The sequence below is a fragment of the Danio aesculapii genome, chromosome 21 (assembly GCF_903798145.1).
Source record: "Danio aesculapii chromosome 21, fDanAes4.1, whole genome shotgun sequence".
Classification (NCBI taxonomy): domain Eukaryota; kingdom Metazoa; phylum Chordata; class Actinopteri; order Cypriniformes; family Danionidae; genus Danio; species Danio aesculapii.
In genome coordinates, this window is record NC_079455.1 from 4,637,382 (window position 1) to 4,656,622 (window position 19,241).

Below are 19,241 nucleotides of genomic sequence, written 5' to 3' on the forward strand. Positions count from 1 at the left end.
CAACAATACTATTTATTTTAAAAAAAAAATATTTATTTAATGCAGTAGAGCCTGAATGTAAAATTTTGGATGTTCTTGTTTTCCCCCCAATATTAACAACTTCAATAACTCTCAAAATGAAACTAGAAATGGAAAAAAAAAACTGCAACAAATGTGCATGAAGTTGGCTTTATTATTGCTTTGATTTTTCTATTCTAATTTTCCTGAGATAATGACACAAAACAAATTTTAAGTGATCTTGACAAAGAACAATTGTTTATATATATATATTGTTGTATATATATATATTAACAAAATAAGATTCACGAACTGTTTCCCCTTTTTTCATATATTTTAGATCTTAATGTATTCGTAATTATTAATCATGAGTTATACACGTTTTTTAATAATTACATTCATTTTTAGTTCATAATAAACGAATTACAGATTTTGATTATTGATTAAATTATCCATTAATTGTATTTAATTAACGTTCTACCCCCACCCAAACTCTAAATCATAATAGTAATGTGAAAACAGTAACCATAAGTATTATTCATATTATTTATTAAATTACCCATTAATTTGTATTTTATTAACATCTACCCTTACTCCAACCCTCACAGTAATGTAAAAACTATATTAATAATTATTGTTGGAAAAAAAGATGCTAGTATTCGCAGCTGTATCCCTTTTAGATGTTACCCAATCACAGCGCGCAGGGCGGTGCTGAGAGACTGCGCAGTGGAAGCTTCTGGAAGCGAGCTCCTTTTCCGTCTCCACGAGAAGCTGTGCTGTGGTTTTCAGGAGAATGGCCGCGGTAAAAGCACTTAATCCGAAAGCCGAGGTCGCCAGGGCTCACGCGGCTCTGGCTGTGAACATCAGCGCGGCTCGCGGACTCCAGGACGTCCTGAAAAGTAACCTGGGCCCGAAGGGAACAATGAAAATGTGAGTCCGCCTTGGTGTAGCCGCTTTGTTAGCACGTGCTTGTCACCCAGTAATCGGCTAACACCGGTTAAGTCCCCTTAAACGACTGCTACAACATATACGCATGATTCATAGTCATTACAAATTATCAAAATACAATGGCTGTAATATCTCTAGGTTGAATGAAAGTGTGATTTGATGAATAAGTGGTTTGAGAGTAATTGATTCACTGGTGATGAAGTTGTTAGCATCATAGCTACTAACGTTGACTGAGGCAATAAACGTGTATTTATTAACGGCACCGTTTTTTCTGTGACGCAATTCAGTTATTTAAGCTTATTTAAGTTATTTGTTGTACGGAAAGCTGGACGATTGCTGTTTAACGCAAGTTTCAAGGTAACTTAAAAAGTCTTAATTATAATAACCAGCCATTATAATCGCAGAATGCATGACAAATGTAGACATACACACACACACATTTGGTTATATTAAAACCTGATGTCAGTGTTAAAGTTATAAAGGGAGTTTGCAATAATATGCACATTTTTATATAGCATAAATTTTTGCTCATGTCATATTTTTATTTATGTAGTGCAAAATTTAAAATGTTTAAATTATATATATGTAAAAGTGTAAATGCAAAGTTGAACCTCACATTTCTTGCACATAATGTAATATTTATTGTTACAGACTGGAACAAAACATTACGTAGTTTAAGATTTTTTTATGTGCATAAATTTATGTTTTAATCTGGCATTAAATAAAGTTGTGATCATTTTATTTCCTGCTTTATTATTACGTGTTTCTGAGTGAAGGAATCTGGGGTAATTTAATGTTATTGACCGGTTGCCCCGCCCTCATTACAGTAAATAAATTATCCAGCATATTTAATAAAATCTCAGAGATTTTCTTCTCTTAATTGTAAGTCTGTATGTCCAAGATGCTTCAAAACATTTATAAAGATAAAAAAAAACAATTAAAGTCAATTTTAAAATGACAAAACTTGAAAGTTCTCCTCTACTAGATTGGAGTAAAGTTGGTTTTATATTTACAAATTTAAGCGATAATTTCAGCAAAGTATATATATCGTCACCTTAGAATTATAAGGTTCTATCTAACATTTTTTGTAAATTTAGTCATTGACATATTCTTATTAAATGACAACTTATTTACTTTATGTGATTTTTTTTTATTTTTTTTATAAGTTGTTTACATTTTAAGACTTTTTATTTAAACAACAAATGGTGCACACATACTGTCTGCTATATGGAATGAAAAAACTTTGAAACTCAATATCTCAAAATTATTCAGAATGCAGATAGAACCTTATAATTCCAAAGTAACACAATATTTTCAAATTAGAAATATGGGAATCATATTAACAGCCAATGACAATCAGATTACATTGTTTACAGCGCAACATTGTTTTCAAAAAGTCACACTTGCATGTGATTTCAGACCGATTATTCAAAATTTCATGGTAAACAAGAGACCTGCTATATAGATAAGCGTGGTTATCTTTTTTTTTTAATTTATAATGCGGTTAGTTACACACACACATCTATACATATATATATATATATAAACAATACATCCTTTAAGCATCAATATCGCAGTGTGTATCTACAAGTCACATTGCAGGATTAGATTATTTATTAAAGATCAAGAGATCAAAATATGTTTTTTAATTATTTATGCAGTATTGATCATGTTGTTTTACATTTTCATTGTTTCACATTTACATGTTCAATTTCTGTACTTGAAAACTGTTTGACTCCACACAAAACCATAAAAAACTGTTTAACTTTTTTTTTTTAACTTGGTCATATTTATATATGCTTGTAATGTCTGCTTGTAATGTCTTATATTTTATACAAATGCACTGCATAAAAAAGACTTGGATCATCCCAGTCGATCTAAATGAATCAAATCTTTCCAAGCAGGGCTATTCAAATTTTTCACCTGGTGAACTTCTATGCATATCACAATATATATTGCAGAAAAACAAAATATCTAATTGTCAATATTGTGTAGCCCTAATATATATATATATATATATATATATATATATATATATATATATATATATATATATATATATAGTATGTTGTGCTCGTAGGAGTATTTCACGATAGCTTTACCTCATAGTCTACTGGTGCAGTCTGAATTGCCCTATGAATGTTGTAGTGCTGTTATACCAATGCAGTGAAGTCACAAGTGTGTTTATTTTGCACATTTCAAATGCTGTTAAGCCAAAGACCCGGAATCTCAATTTAAAATCTTTGTAGTTAATAGATGTGATGTAAATGTTGCATTGAGCATATATCTATTGCCCCGTTTCCACTGAGTGGTAATGTTCAGTACACTTTTATTGCTGTTTTCACTGTCAAAAGGTACCAAAAAGCAAACCGTACCGCTTTTTGGGTACCCTTTCGAACACTATTGGTTTACAGAGATACGTCACTAGTGCATGCATAAGCTAGAAGAATGAAAACAAAGAAAGCGCCATTTTTAAATACACAACCGAGACATTACATAGTAATAATATATACATATAATAACGAGCCATGGTTGACCTGAACTTAAACCTTGCAGTCTTCTTGATGAACAGCCACAAAGCCAAGAAGAGCGGAATCTACAGAGTGACCTGTTGTGGAAACGCAAGCCTGATAAATGCGAATTGTACCGTACCACTCAGTGGAAATGGGCCATATGTGATGTTTTTTGTGCACTTAACGCTTGTTAAACAAGAGGTCCTGTTCTTTTCACAGGCTTGTGTCTGGTGCAGGAGACATCAAGCTCACCAAAGATGGGAACGTTCTGCTTCATGAAATGGTAAGAGAGTCATCGTTTCTTTTAAAATGACACACAATAAACTGTGCACTTATACACCTTACACGTATACACTCAGCCAAGTATTGTAGAGTTTAGTGTCATCCCAAATGAAACACTAATGTCAATTCAAATCGTTTCTCAGGCGATGTTTAACGGTATCCAAAACAGGGAAATAAATACCAAACTACCAAATAGTACTTATCATGAGTACAACTGGATTCACAGCCGGTAGGCGGCGTAATCACTTGCGTGGGAGATTTATTTTTTTTCTTTCACAATCCAAAATGGGAGATTTTGGTGCTATTCCTTCATGCTTCATTACTATTATTCATTCATTCATTTTTTTTTTTGGCTTACTCCCTTTATTAATCTGGGGTCACGACAGCGGAATGAACCGCCAACTTATCCAGCATATGTTTTACGCAGCGAATGCCCTTCCAGCTGCAACCCATCTCTGGGAAACTTTAGGCTATTATTTGTGCATAAACATAACTAGATATAGTTATAAACATACTATTTGATAAAAATCAAAATTTTTTGTCGTCATTACTGCAAACGTAAATGAGCAATAATATCATTAAATGTGGAAGGGCGCCCACATTTGGATGCTACTCTCTCCTCTAGCTGCCATTGTCAGCTTCAAAATATTTTTTTCTCTTTTTTTCAAAGTCTTAATAAGACTATCGTCGAGTTTTTCTTGTTATTTCAGCAAATAGTATTGTAAAAAAATATTAGTTGTATTCTCCTATTCACTGCGCTCTAAGTTTACCAACTATGACAACGTCCGCTACTGAGAAACCCGGAAATGTGAAAAGGGTCTTATTTGTGTAATTTAGTCTATATTCTTTATGCAGAGTGGTAGCAATCAATATTTTTTGTTGCGTCTGAACAACCATAGTGTGCATTTAGGCCATGTACACACAGGCATTTTTGTGAAACGTTTTCTTTGCTAAAAAAATACAAATCTTATCCACATGCACAGTTAAAAAAAATTGTTTGCAAAAAAAAAGAACCTGAAGTTTTCTCAAGCATGCTAAAGGAACAGCTGGTGATGTACTCCTAATCGTTAAGTCATGTTGTCCAATCAGAAGCCTCAAAAAAGGGTTATCATTTCTGATTGGCTGTCAGCATGTGTTAGTTCCGACCATTGCATATTTTGATGCCTTTGTTTTAAAATTAAGTGGGATAATTGTTCACCTATTAGTATTAATGTTACAAACCATGTTAGTTATTAGCAGTCCTTGTGTAGATTTGCATCTTGTAAACAACGAAGATTGTAGCGTACAATCTGATGTCACAGAAAGGAAATGATGGACAAGCTAAAAACTTGTTAGCTACATGACTACACAGACACCAGTGTTTTTTGAAAATCTTCATCCTGACAGGAGTTTTGAAAATGATTTAGTTTCAGTGACCCGATATTGCATTTGCATGTGGATGAATGGCCAAACAGTGTAGAAAAAGCTACGGTTTTAAAAAGACTATGTACAGGCCCTTTTTAGTAATTATTCTTTGAAATGCCCTTCATTCTCAAGGTGTCCTCTGAGTCTTAAAGTCTTAATGTCTTCAAAAACTAAATTTTAGACCTTTAAGTCTTCAATTCACTGAAATATGGTGTAGCTCCTGAATCATTTTAAACAGGTCTTAATTTTCCTTTGTCCATGCAAAGCTACCCAATCGGGCCGACATTCATCAAATCATCAACAGTACATCTTAATAGAACTTTAAAAAAAGTTACATTTATTTACTCTATTTACTAAAATGGTTTAATTGTCTTGCTTGCATCCTTACAAATGCATTTGTTTAGGACTTATCCACGTATTTATATCTCTTGTGAGGACACCGACCTAAATTGTTTATCGTAGATTTTAAAACTTGCCTTTAACTTATGTTGAAAGTTGTTTTGATAAATTGTTTTGACAAGTGTGGCTAAGAAACAATTAAATTAGATTTTTCTCAAGGGTCATTTGAAAAAGTGTCTAGCATTTTGGTCTGTAGAAATTTAATTCAGAAGGGTTTTAAAAAAAGCCTTAAATTTGACTTGAAGCTGATTATTTTGAGGGTTTTTTTTTCAATGAAGTATCTTTGTCCGCTTGTGTTGGTATTTACCCTGAGCTCCTATAAACCGAAGAAATAAAATCCTTGGCTAGTAAAGTTCATTCTGATTCTGAACAAGTTTTTTCTTGTTTGCAGCAAATCCAGCATCCCACTGCTTCATTGATCGCCAAGGTGGCCACAGCACAGGATGACATCACGGGAGATGGCACAACATCTAATGTGCTTATCATTGGAGAGCTCCTCAAGCAGGCAGACCTCTATGTTTCTGAGGTTTACATCAACTTCTCATTTCAAACTAACTGATATTTTTCTTAGTTTTCCATCTTTTAAACTGGTCTTTTTCTTGTTTAAAGGGTCTTCACCCAAGGGTGATTGCAGAGGGGTTTGAGGCGGCTAAAGAAAAGGCCCTTGCAGTGCTTGAAGAGGTGAAAGTTGCAAAGGAGATGGACAGAGAGACTCTCATCAATGTAGCCAGGACATCACTCAGAACCAAGGTCCACACAGAGTTGGCCGATTTACTAACAGAGGTGAGAAGAGTTATTTGAAGGTCTAAAATGTGATTAATATAGCTATGCAATGGCAATAGATAATTCTTTCCCATGTGAAATGGTTTCTGTCTGAACTAGGGATGCTAACCACTTGGCATGGGAATGTATAAGATTCTGACGGAATGATAACCTTGGATAAAAACATAACAGTTTCTCGGGATTGTCATTACTGCTCTAAAATATGTTGTTTTTAAAATATCTGGGTAAAAAAACTACTTTTTTCACCATTGAACACAATATTCTTTATTTTAGGAAATATTTCAAATATTTTGGAACAGTAAACATGTCAGGCTAAATAATTCAAATAAGTCAATGACTTCTGCTATCTTTGCGTAAAAAAAAAAAAAAAAAAAATATATATATATATATATATATATATATATATATATATATATATTCACAGTTGAAACCAGAAGTTTACATACACCGTATAAAAAGGCACATAACCATTTAAAAAAGTCAGATGTTAATGTGACTAAACGTTTTTGTCTTTTAGGTAAGTTAGGATTATCAAATTTGTTTCTGTTATGCTTGAAAGCAGAATAATGAGAGAGAGATTTTTCGAGAAATTGTTATAACTTTTCTTGAAAGTCAAAAGTTTACATACAATAAGATTATTATGCCTCTGAGCTTTTGGAAGTTTCTGATTGGCTAATTGACAACATTTGAGTTAATTGGAGGCACAACTGTAGAACATTATTTAAGGAAAACCTCAAACACACTGCTTCCTTGTGTGACAACATGAGAAAAGCAACAAGCCAGAATCAACAAAAAAGCCAGATTACAAATTGTTAAATTACACAGGGAAAATTATACTTTTTGGAGACATGTCCTGTGGTCTGATGGAACTAAGATTGAACTGTTTGGCCATAATGACCAGTGTTACATTTGGAAGACGAAGGGAAAGCTTACAAGCCTAGGAACACCATCCCAACTGTGAAGTATGGGGGCGGCAGCATCATGTTGTGGGGCTGTTTTGCTGCAGGAGGGACTGGTCCACTTCACAGAATAGATGACATCATGAAGAAAGAACTTGTGTAGAAATACTGAAGCAACATCTCAAGACATCAGCCAGGAAATTAAAACTTGAAAATTAAAAATTAAAAATTTTTGGGTAGTGTTGAAAAAGCTTGTGCGAGCAAGAAATCTACAAATCTGACTCGGTTACACCAATTCTGTCAGGAGGAATAGGCCAAAATTCCTGCAAACTATTGTGAGAAGCTTGTGAGAGGAGACCCAAAACATTTGACCAAAGTTATATAGTTTAAACACAAAGCTAAAAAAAATACCAAGGAAATGTGTGTAAACTTTTGACTGTAGAAATTAATAAACAATTCTCAACAAACTAAATTCTCTTATTATTCTGGCATTTAGCAAATGTAAATGATTTAGGTAATCCTAACGGACCTAAAATAGTAAGTGTTTAGTATGATTTACCATGAGACATTTTTTTTTTTAAATGGTTATGTTCCTTTTTTAGAGTGTATGTAAACTTCTGGTTTCATCTGTATAGACCATAGGTATGGTATGACCGATTATTTAAGCTGTTTTAAAACCTTGACTTTTCCAAATCTGTTGTGAACCTTGAAACCCGTTATCTGTTAATTGAATGGGACATGTATGCATAGTTTATTTAAATGTGTTTTGCCTGTTTGTCTTCAGGCTGTGGTGGATGCTGTACTGGCCATAAGAAAACCCAACGAGCCCATTGACCTCTACATGGTGGAGATTATGGAGATGAAACACAAAACTGACAGTGATACCCAGTAAGACTCACAGAATTGTGTGCTGTCCCATGTCGATGCTAGGCTTGCTGTTGAAATTTAGTTAAGTGTTTGCACTATGTGAGCTACTGCACAACAAAGTTATCCAGCTGTAAACCAGTTGAAGGGGTTCTGAGAGGTGCATATATATTTAATTGGAAAACACTTAAGAGTTTTTTTTATTTTATGTATTTTTCTATCTTATTACTAGACAGGACAGTGGTGATAAGACGAAATGAAAAAAAATCACATTAAGCATTGAAGTCCATCCATTTCTTTTCATTCCAACACAGAATCCCACAGAAATGTGCAGATTTCTGAGCCCATCAAGTGTTTATTTGCTTATGAAAACGTCTAAATATATTTGTTCTGTTTTCATATTAATTTCAGTCATATTATTGAATAATATAGAAATGTGTATGTTTTATGGACAATTAAGTTTGTGAAGTAACATTTTCTGGCGTCTGCTAGATATGAGAGACTTGGTTTGTTTACAGGGTGTCCGCAGGGTCTTAGAATATTTTGAAAAGTTGATGAATCAATTTAAAGAAATTTAAGGCCCTTGAAGTATTAAAGTCATGGTTACAAGTGTGGTATGCTAGGTTTCAAGCAGTGTTAGCCACATTTCTTTAAAAGAGTAATTAGTTATAGTTACTAGTTACTTCTTACAAATAGCAACTGAGTTAGAAACTAAGTTACCTAATTATAAAAGTAACTAATTACCAAGGAAAGTAACTATTCCATTTGTCAAATGACTCTAAAATAAATATAACATTGTACACTGATCTACACTATTTTAATGTTGTAAAGTAGTGCTTGTATTTTTAGTTTGCAAAAGCTACCTTTGAACTTGTTGGATTTGCCATCGTTCTGACTCCTGGTTGCTGGCGTGTGCCATTGACTTTGTGTGAACACCTGCCCTACTTTGCCTCTGGTTGGATGAACATATACTCTATCTAAGCCAAGCATCACGTTCTCAGTTACACCACGTTCACAGACACACCAATCATCATTACTGCTTGGTTATGTGTCCCGCCCCAGCCCCGAACACAGCCGCTCGCATGAAAACTGCTTTAGTGTTCTCAATTATAGTAATGTGCATTTTATTGTTAGTAACGGCAATGGCTTTGTAACAGGGGAAACCGTAATTCATATCATTACTCGTTACTGAAAAAGGTATTGTCGATATTAGCGCTATTTATTTATATTGCCGTTTTTCCTATCACTGGCTACAAGGTATTAAATGCTGTATCATTTTTGATTATCCAATGTATAGTTTATACACTTGCCTGAATTTAATATGCGAATAATGTGATGCTACTTAAAGAAATCAATAAAATCCTGCTAGATTTGACACCGCGCTGCTTTGTTTACTGCAGTAACTAAGGCAACACCATTATTCCTGCTGTTCTAAAAGCGCTCCCTGTTGGAGTAGCATTTTTATTCAGTATATGAATAATGTTATCGTTTAGGATTAGGTGATTGCGATCAGTATTTAGTAAATATACTGCAAGTTAAAATGTCGCCAATGCTAATGGTTGACTTAAAGTAGCGGTGAGGTCTTAAAAGGTATTGAATTTCACTCTCTGATTCCTGTATATAGCCCGGTTTAGAAAAAAAGTGGTTTTATTTAGATTTGCATTGTAAATAAATAAGTTTAGTAAGTAAATTTTTTTAAATTAAATGTTTAGTTTTTGATTACTTTACTCTCTAAATCATTTAGCATAAATCTGAAATAGCAAAAAATGTCTGGCCCAACGGTATACTCCTAACACAAAGCTAATATTGTTGAAGACACAAATATAAGGCTAAGATTGTGTAATATTATCATTGTGCTACTTGTTCATTAGCCTGTTATTAATGTTGCTCATAGAAAACCATAGCTATGTTTACCTATTTTTATTAATAATTTTTTGGGGGGGGTTTTGGGGGTCTTTATTATGATAGGAAAGTAGAGATTTCAGACAGGATAGTATTGGAAGCAGAGAGAGACGAAGGATTGGCAAAGGACCTCGAGCCAGGAATCAAACTCAGGTCGCCGTGAGCACATCTGTGCTGTATGTCGGCGCACAGTAACACTAGGCTATTGGCACCGGCGCTATGTTTACCTGTTTTTCACTAAAATAATTTTTTTTTAATGTTTAACAAATTGGAGGGTTGTCATTAGTGAAGTCTTACATTTCTACTGTTGTGCTGTAGTCAATTATATTTACTTATTTTTTTTAGACTGATCAGAGGGTTGGTGTTGGACCATGGAGCCAGACATCCTGACATGAAGAAGAGAATGGAAGATGCTTTCATTCTCACCTGCAATGTTTCCTTGGAATACGAGAAAACGTAAGCTTTATTCATTGTAGATTACTGCATGTCGCTGATCGTCAGTTTATTAGGAAAACTATAATCACACTCTCTGTTTTCACAGAGAAGTGAACTCTGGGTTTTTCTACAAGAGCGCAGACGAGAGAGACAAGCTGGTTAAAGCTGAGAGGAAGTTCATTGAAGATCGCGTGATGAAAATAATCGACCTGAAGAATAAAGTGTGCGCTGATAATAAAAAGGGCTTTGTGGTCATCAATCAGAAGGTAACGGATACTTTTTTGGAAAAGATTAAAGAATTTTTTGGTCACTTTATTTTGATGGTCAGATGTGCTCCAACATTAGGCACATTCAAATCAAGACTGAAAACACATCTGTTTGGCTGTGCCTTTTCTGAATGAGCACTGTGCTACGTCCGACAGATCGCACTTATGTTTTTCTCTTCTTTTTCATTCTTTTATAACACATTTTATCTGTTTTTATGCTTATTTATTTTATTTTTTAACCATTTTTTAAATTTTGTTTTTATTTTTCTTATACTTGTTTCTTTTATTCCTGTTTATGTAAAGCACTTTGAATTGCCACTGCGTATGAAATGTGCTATATAAATTCTATACTATTCTATGCTATAAAAATGCTATATAAATAATAATTATTATTATTCTGTCCCAACCAATTGTTGCTTAACCAAAATTTTAACAGTGTATGAACAGCAAAAGGCAGTCTAGGGTACTTTTATAGACTTTACTGGCAATTTTTCTTCTCAATATATTCATTTTTTGCAAAACTACAACAAAGAGGTGCAAAGTTTGTGTATATGTACATAAATGTATATGTGGGCTGGCAGTTTGAGACTCCTGATATCGATATTAATTATATCCCAAATTCTTTAGATAAGGAGTACAGGAACTTTCTATAGCTGCATTCAAAGACATCCAGGTTTACACTATAATGAAACACCAGGTTTACACTAATGAAACTAAGCTCTGTTTACATATTTGATGTTCAGATTTTGTCAGATCAGTTGTGAGAATTTTACATTTAATTAAATTGAGTCGTGGGAGCTTATTAAATTTAATTTGACTACAGTGCTTAATGTACTCTTAACACGTACCGCTGAATGCATTGAGAGTTTTGTGATCATTGGTACTTTGTTCAAGCTATAATCTCATGCAGTTTAAGAAAATTTAGATATAAAAAATCAGGAATCACAATGAAACTGCCAAAATAAAACGCACTAATATACATAAAAGTACCTGTCCTTTTAACAGTCAAGCTACACAGAGTTTAAATCAACTTGCGTAACCCAAGTTATTTCTTTTACACAGGGTATTGATCCATTCTCTCTGGATGCGCTGGCCAAAGAGGGCATTGTGGCTCTGCGTCGTGCAAAGAGGCGGAACATGGAAAGGTAAAGGTGGCACTGTTGCCACTTCATTATTAATCTGCTTGAATCCTTTCTTTCCCTCAAAATATTAAAACAATGAAGCAATTGCTTGTTAAACAAATCTTACACAATCAAAAACATGTTTTTGTTTTGATTGTGTAGTATTTATTAAAACTTTTTATTACAAAATAATTATAAAGCACAGAAGCAGGTTTGTGTACATTTTGGTCGTTGGTTTTCTGTTTTAGTTATTAACATTCAGAGATACGGATATTGAAATTCAAAGTCATCATTTGATTTTTGTTTTAAAATTCAAAAACAAAAATTTTAATATGAAATGTTTTATTCATTTCTAAAAGAAAAATCCAAAGACCAATATATGCACAGACTGTAGCATTTCAGATTTCTATATATTATTTAACTAATGGTAACATTTTTACGTTTACGTCGTTCATTTTAAATTATTTTCTGAAATTTAGTTTTTCTTATGAACTGTTGACCTTATTCTATGTACGAGTGGGCACAGCCGGTCTCATTCTCTTTCATAGATTTTTTTAGACATTAAAAATGACACGTTATCAAAACGTGCTATCACGGTATCAAAATTAATAATTTCTTCGACGCACCATGATGCAGACAAGTCTGTATCGGCTCAGTACTGGATCCTAACCGATTATTATGTAGTGACGTCATTTATCTCATATGCGCTATGTCGCAGTAGAATACTATGGCGAAGTGAGCAGGTATAATTAAAAGTACAGTACATATATCTCATATGCGCTATGTCGCAGTAGAATACTATGGCGAAGTGAGCAGGTATAATTAAAAGTACAGTACATATATCTCATATGCGCTATGTCGCAGTAGAATACTATGGCGAAGTGAGCAGGTATAATTAAAAGTACAGTACATATATCTCATATGCGGTATGTCGCAGTAGAATACTATGGCGAAGTGAGCAGGTATAATTAAAAGTACAGTACATATATCTCATATGCGCTATGTCGCAGTAGAATACTATGGCGAAGTGAGCAGGTATAATTAAAAGTACAGTACATATATCTCATATGCGGTATGTCGCAGTAGAATACTATGGCGAAGTGAGCAGGTATAATTAAAAGTACAGTACATATATCTCATATGCACTATGTCGCAGTAGAGTACTATGGCGAAGTGAGCAGGTATAATTAAAAGTACAGTACATATATCTCATATGCGCTATGTCGCAGTAGAATACTATGGCGAAGTGAACAGGTATAATTAAAAGTACAGTACATATATCTGACTACTTGTATTAAAGGTCAAGATTGTATTACAAATACATATAAAATGTTATACATATAAAAAATTATACATTTTATTACAATACATCCTGTGCTGTGAAGTAAAATATAAAATTGTGTATGGAAAGCATTGTCAGTGCACCGTGATGCACTGAAATATCGAACCGAATCAATGATATTAATAATCGTAATCCAACCATAAGCCCAGTGTAGGTTCACACCTCTGAGAGTCATGAACACACTGGACCATATGCTGGACCAGGCCGTATCCTGAGCAGCTACTGTGGTGGTCATGGAGGAGTGGAGAACATGAGACTGATTCCTGTGACGCTCCAGAGACGGACAAGTTTTTGCTGAGGCCAGCTTCCAGCCTCCGCCGCTGAGACTGCAGCTCTGCACAAGACGTTTGGCCAGCGGAGAAGTTAAAATGGTCGTGCCCAACTGAGCCTGGTTTCTCTCAAGGTTTTTTTTTTTCACTTTCGCCAATTAGTGAAGTTTTTTTTTTCCCTCTCCGCTGTCGCCACTGGCTTGCATGGTTCAGGATCTGTAGAGCTGCGCATCATTGGATTTGCTCTTCAGTATTTGGACTCTCAGTCGTGATTATTAAACCACACTGGACTGAGCTAAACTGAACTGAACTTAAACACTACAAACTGAACTACACTGTTCCAATTTACTATGACCTTTTATGTGAAGCTGCGTTGACGCAATCTACATTGTAAAAACGCTATACAAATAAAGGTGAATTGAATTGAACTGGTATGTAGAGCAAGTAGATTGACTGTTTATTAAAAACGGAAAAACTGCCGTTTATTATTCCTAGTCATTTCTCTTATAGGCATCCGCAAGCTTCAATCGTGAAAACAAGCACACTTCCACATCGCCAAATAAAGTCAATAGAAGATATTTTAGTTAGGGCTGTCAAGCGAACACTGTAAATTTGGTTGAGAAAGGCAAAAGCTGCTGTATCAGTGCTGTTATTTACCATTTTACAGTAACTACATTTTGTGACTTCTATTATTATTTTTTAAAATTGAAGAGCAGATGCCTTAACTATCATTCAAAATGTTATCTTCCGTTAAGGCTGACTCTGGCATGCGGTGGTGTAGCAATGAACTCTGTGGAGGATCTCACGCCAGAGTCTTTAGGACATGCTGGTCTTGTGTATGAGTACACACTGGTGAGTACATGACAGATATTAAAAATATTCTTAATGTTCGTTCTGCTTCACTCAAGCATGGCTTTTTTTCTATTAGGGTGAGGAGAAATTCACGTTCATTGAGAACTGTAGCAACCCTCGTTCTGTGACCCTGCTGGTGAAAGGCCCAAACAAGCACACCCTGACGCAGATCAAAGACGCAGTGAGAGACGGACTCAGAGCTGTCAAAAACGCCATTGAAGATGGTAGGATATCAAACCTTACAACAACACGCACACACTCTGGCTGCACAATAAATGGTATCGCAATGTGTGGATCCGTAATAGTCTCATCGGAAGATATGCAATGTTGAGTCTGAATCATAGTTGACCAGGGACCACAGAACACATGTTATTTGTAGAGTCCCTGCTAAGTTTAACCATAATATAGAGTGAATGTTTATCGTTTGTATGTGTTTTTAAGGTCTGTGAGCATTTCAGGAGAGTCTTAATATTATAATGTCTGGTGGTAAAGCAAAGATGAATTGTATTTAATTATTTACACGCTTTATGCTAAAAATGTTTGTCTGTCTTATAATTTTGGTCTTTTTTCTAGTCCAAATATCCAAGTTTAGATTTTTTTTTACTTGCGTTTATTAAGTTTATTCCAAAATGTGAATATAAATGTGTAAATATAAAGCATAAGTAGGCTGACCATAGTGTTATTTGAGGCACTTCATTAGTTTTTCTGCACAATTTCTGAGATTAAACAATAAAAATGAGCTGAATTAATGCAAATCGAGCATAAATGATCAATAAACAACCTCAGAGCCCACAACAGGTTTGTCTTTAAAGGTTCGTTGTTAAAAAGACAATAATAATCTAAATCTCCTACAACCTCAATGCCTGAACAAAAACAGTTTTAATCTCATTTTAACAATCTTATGGCTATGCTATCTCATCAATAACTTGTCAATGTGGAAATTAGTTTATGTAGTGCTGGTTTTCTTATTGTTTATCCATTTTTTTTTTTAGGTTCTGTTGTAGCTGGGGCCGGTGCATTCGAGGTAGCCGTGGCTGATGCATTGGTCAAACACAAGCCCAAAGTAAAGGGACGAGCCCAGCTGGGTGTGCAGGCGTTTGCTGATGCTCTGCTCGTCATCCCTAAAGTAATGGAAAAAACCATCAGTCTTGGGATCAAGTTTCCTGGTCTAAATGCGTCTTTAATTTACTTCTTTCCTTCTCGCAGGTTCTGGCTCAGAATTCAGGCTACGACCCACAAGAGACTCTTGTGAAGCTGCAGAGTGAATTCAAAGAGGCTGGACAGTTGGTGGGAGTGGACTTAAGCACAGGCATGTTGTCATCTGTCAATATATAAAGGTTGATGTAAATACTGCTTTTATTCCAGTGAAACTAAAGCAAATAATACTTTCTCTAGAAGAAAAAATATAGGAAGTACTGTGAAAATGTTCTTGATGTGTTACACGTCATTTAATTCCCAGGAGGGCCAATCATTTTGACATCAACTGTACATGTAATGTCTATTTGTATTTTATTTTAAGTAAGGGATAATATTCACCTTATTCTCCGCATACGAGCGGGCGCAGCCATTTGAATCATTTTGGTTCGAGACTTCCGCTCTCATTCACTTCCATTCATTTTTAGACGTTAAAAACAGCTCGTTTTGCTGCTTGTTGGAAACTGATATTTTCTTATTATATTATTCAATTTAGTCTGTATTGTCATGCAAACACTTGTTTGTAGAGCGAGTAGTTTGACCGTTTTCTGCCGTTTATTATTCCTAGTCATTTCTCCCATAGGCTGTCGAATCGGAATTTCTAAAACAGTCGCAAAAACGAGCGCACTTCCACATTAAAGAATAAGGTCAACATATGGAAGATAAATCCTGCCAATTTTAAATAAATCAAATAAACATTGGAAATTAAAATGAAAACCAGATTAACAATTTCATTATAAAACACTGTTCGCAAAGTATCTGCCAAAAGTAACTCGAGCTGTCCCATCCGTCAAAACGGTGCTTCTGCCCTCAGACTCTGAAAACACTCGATCACTTTAATATGCCCCTCCCACTGATTAGCATACGCTTTGCATACAGGTTGAAGTTGAAAATGAAATCGAAAATGAAAACTGAAATAAAAGGAATGATTTAATTGACATTTTCATTGAACTGTGTCACTATTATAATGTAAACATTATTAACAACTTTGTAAAAATTGTGTTTGCATTTTATTTTTCATTTGGCTTTTCATTTTAACATTGGCGGTCTTGATGCTGAAATGCAGTGAAAATGAAAAATTAAATCGGCAACTTCATTTTAATTATCGATTTGACAGGGACAACGCATTGTCACAGTGAAAATGAAAATTAAATCATTTCATTTTCAATTTTGGCAGATATTTTTTGCGAACAGTGTTTTAAAATGAAATTGTTAATCTGGTTTTCATTTTAATTTCCAGTGTTTTTGATTTACCTTCTATAAATATAGGCGGTAGTTCTGGCCGAATAAAGCCCAACAGCCTCATCAGCCCAATGTGAATTGGACCACTGTTGTATAATGGGGCGTTCACACCAGACGTGGATTTTGAGAAAGTAGCTGTGCTTTGTGCTTTAAGATGGCGGATAAACAGCTTAGATTTGGTTGGCGTCATGTCGGAGTCCACTAGATCCATTTAGAGGTGCACCCAGCTCTGTGAGTTCAGAAACTCCTTCAGAAACTATACCCTGGTGATGGAATCTTTCAGCAATACTTCCGACTGAGCTGAAGCCAGTTTGAGCTGTTGTACGTTGTTGGCAGGAGGCACCAACAACAAGCGGTACGTCATAATCACGGCCATACTAGAGCAAGCTCCTGATTGGTTAATGCGATTATCTGCAAAAGTTGAGAATTTTCAATTTGAGCAACGTGCAAAATGGTCAGTTTACGCAGCTTCATTCACGAGAATCACGTCACTGGCGCAAATAGCGACCGAGGATGTCTATTCGCATTTTTGCAATGTACTCATGCTTGATGCTTCATTCGCATTTGGTGTGAACACACCATAAGATGAAGGCCTTTATTTTGCAAAAACAACCAGCTGGATGAACATAATGCCAATTATTACAGCGGTAAAGCTTGCATAACGAAAAACTGCTCAATGCACATTACGTTGACCTATATATTACACAATCATAAGATGGCGCCAAACAGGGAAGAACAGCAGCAGGACAGATAAGCCTATAAATGTGTATCTTGCATGAGTCTCTGAAAAGTTAATTCAGATTGGTCAATCATAACACTCCAAGGCATGTTATTCCCAGATAACAACCACTGAAACAGAATAGTTTCACATAAGCTTGTTTATATTGAAATTATATATTGGCTGTTATGTAATTTGTGGGGTTTTTTTTTATCTTGTTTGTAGGTGAACCTATGGTTGCTGGAGAGGCTGGTGTGTGGGACAACTACAGTGTGAAAAAGCAGCTGCTTCACTCCTGGTGAGACTTACTCTACTGTTCTACTGGATTTCTCAACCTTAGAAGTGTGACCATCAGTGAAGCTCACTGATGCAATTGTCATAGTGATGACAACCAATCACATCCAGCTTGAACCACTACAAAAAAGGGCACAGAAATAGTAGTAGCATATAAAGATTGATCGTGGTACGTGATTGGCTAGCATCTGCTAAAGTATTAGCGTACTAGTATTTGCATAAGTGAGTAAAGTGAGCCTTGTCAAGTATGGTTTTACCCATACTCTAATTGGTTTTCTGCTTTTAACCCATCCAAGTGCACACACATTTTGAGTGAGGAGTGAGAGCGCGTGCACAAACACACACAGTGAGCATACGCCTGGAGCAGTAGGCAGCTATACAGGCAGCAATTGGGTATGAGGTGCCTTGCTGCTTTTCAAGGGCAGTTCAGCTGGGTATCAAAGAAGGAGACTATGCGGTTAATTCACCACCCCCTACCCCTTGTTCAAATTCATGTCGAATTCCTAGCAACGTTTCGATTACAAGTCCAACTCCCTAACCATTAGGGCATAACTGCCCTTTAAGCTACCTGATTGGATAACGCCTCTTTTGACACTCCAAGTTGAAAGTGCTCTGTGAACAATCTGGGTCTCCCATTTTAAAAATAAAAGTCCCACAAACATTGTAAATAGAAGCTTATAAATAACAAGGAAGTAAAATCAACATTGTTGTCTCACTAGGAAATGTTGTGGCTTATCAAACACAGCCCAAGCTGTGCATATTAATGATTCCAGAGCTACATATGAGTCTGTGTTCTCCTGATGATGTGGCTGCTCATCAGAGCCTGATAAACGACTTAAAGTACATGCAAATGATGAGGGCATGCCCTGTGAGTCACGCAACAGTCTGCTTCGTGTTCTGATTGGCATTTTGTCCACTGGGCTTTTACATTCATTGAATTTACATGATAACGAGGAAACATTCATGTCTGAGACTCACAGAATGGCCATTTCCATATTCTTATTTCGTATTATTCAACTATGCCTAGGTTTACACAGATTTTCTTTATAGGGGATCTGAGAGATAATAACTATAGCTTTTGTCATGTAAACTCTCTCTCCGTTTCTAATTTATCTCTCATTTCCACAGCACTGTAATCGCCAGTAATATCCTGCTGGTGGATGAGATCATGAGGGCTGGAATGTCTTCACTCAAAGGCTAAATAAAGTCCGCCATCAAGAAACCCACCCGCTAGGTTGAAGAGGAGGAAGAAACCACCCAGCTCACTGCGGTTATCCTGCTCGGGCTCAAGGCTGCAGTCCCGCATTGTTGTCGTTAAAATATCTGTCTGCTCATTCTGTGCCCAAGAAGTTCTGTCCATATTTCTGGCCTAGGAAATGTCCCTTCCAGTCAATTGGTTTATTTAAGAAGTTGTGTTACAGATGCACTGAATCGCAATACATTTCCCTTTGTACCATTAAACATTGTGTGGAGTTTTATTATCTGTATCTATTTGAGGCATGATATTTTTCTGTCAT

The 19,241-nt window shown here is 35.4% G+C and overlaps 1 protein-coding gene across 1 annotated transcript; it reads left to right on the forward strand.

Annotated features, from left to right (window-relative positions):
- The first annotated feature begins 721 nt into the window (after positions 1-721).
- Positions 722-19,185, forward strand: cct6a (chaperonin containing TCP1, subunit 6A (zeta 1)). Its single transcript, XM_056446301.1, has 14 exons — positions 722-927; positions 3,678-3,741; positions 5,935-6,069; positions 6,153-6,326; positions 8,010-8,113; positions 10,337-10,447; positions 10,533-10,692; positions 11,755-11,837; positions 14,180-14,276; positions 14,353-14,500; positions 15,269-15,402; positions 15,483-15,585; positions 17,656-17,728; positions 18,853-19,185. Exons 1-14 carry the CDS (start codon positions 791-793, stop codon positions 18,923-18,925), a joined length of 1,596 nt encoding a protein of 531 aa, XP_056302276.1. The 5' UTR covers positions 722-790; the 3' UTR covers positions 18,926-19,185.
- The last annotated feature ends 56 nt before the right edge of the window (positions 19,186-19,241 follow it).

Excerpts from the sequence above, each read along its gene's own strand:
- cct6a (XM_056446301.1), top strand. The coding sequence starts at position 791 with ATGGCCGCGGTAAAAGCACTTAATCCGAAAGCCGAGGTCGCCAGGGCT. Across the intron at positions 6,070-6,152 it reads CAGACCTCTATGTTTCTGAG|GGTCTTCACCCAAGGGTGAT; the intron begins GTTTACATCAAC and ends TCTTGTTTAAAG. Across the intron at positions 15,403-15,482 it reads CTCTGCTCGTCATCCCTAAA|GTTCTGGCTCAGAATTCAGG; the intron begins GTAATGGAAAAA and ends TCCTTCTCGCAG.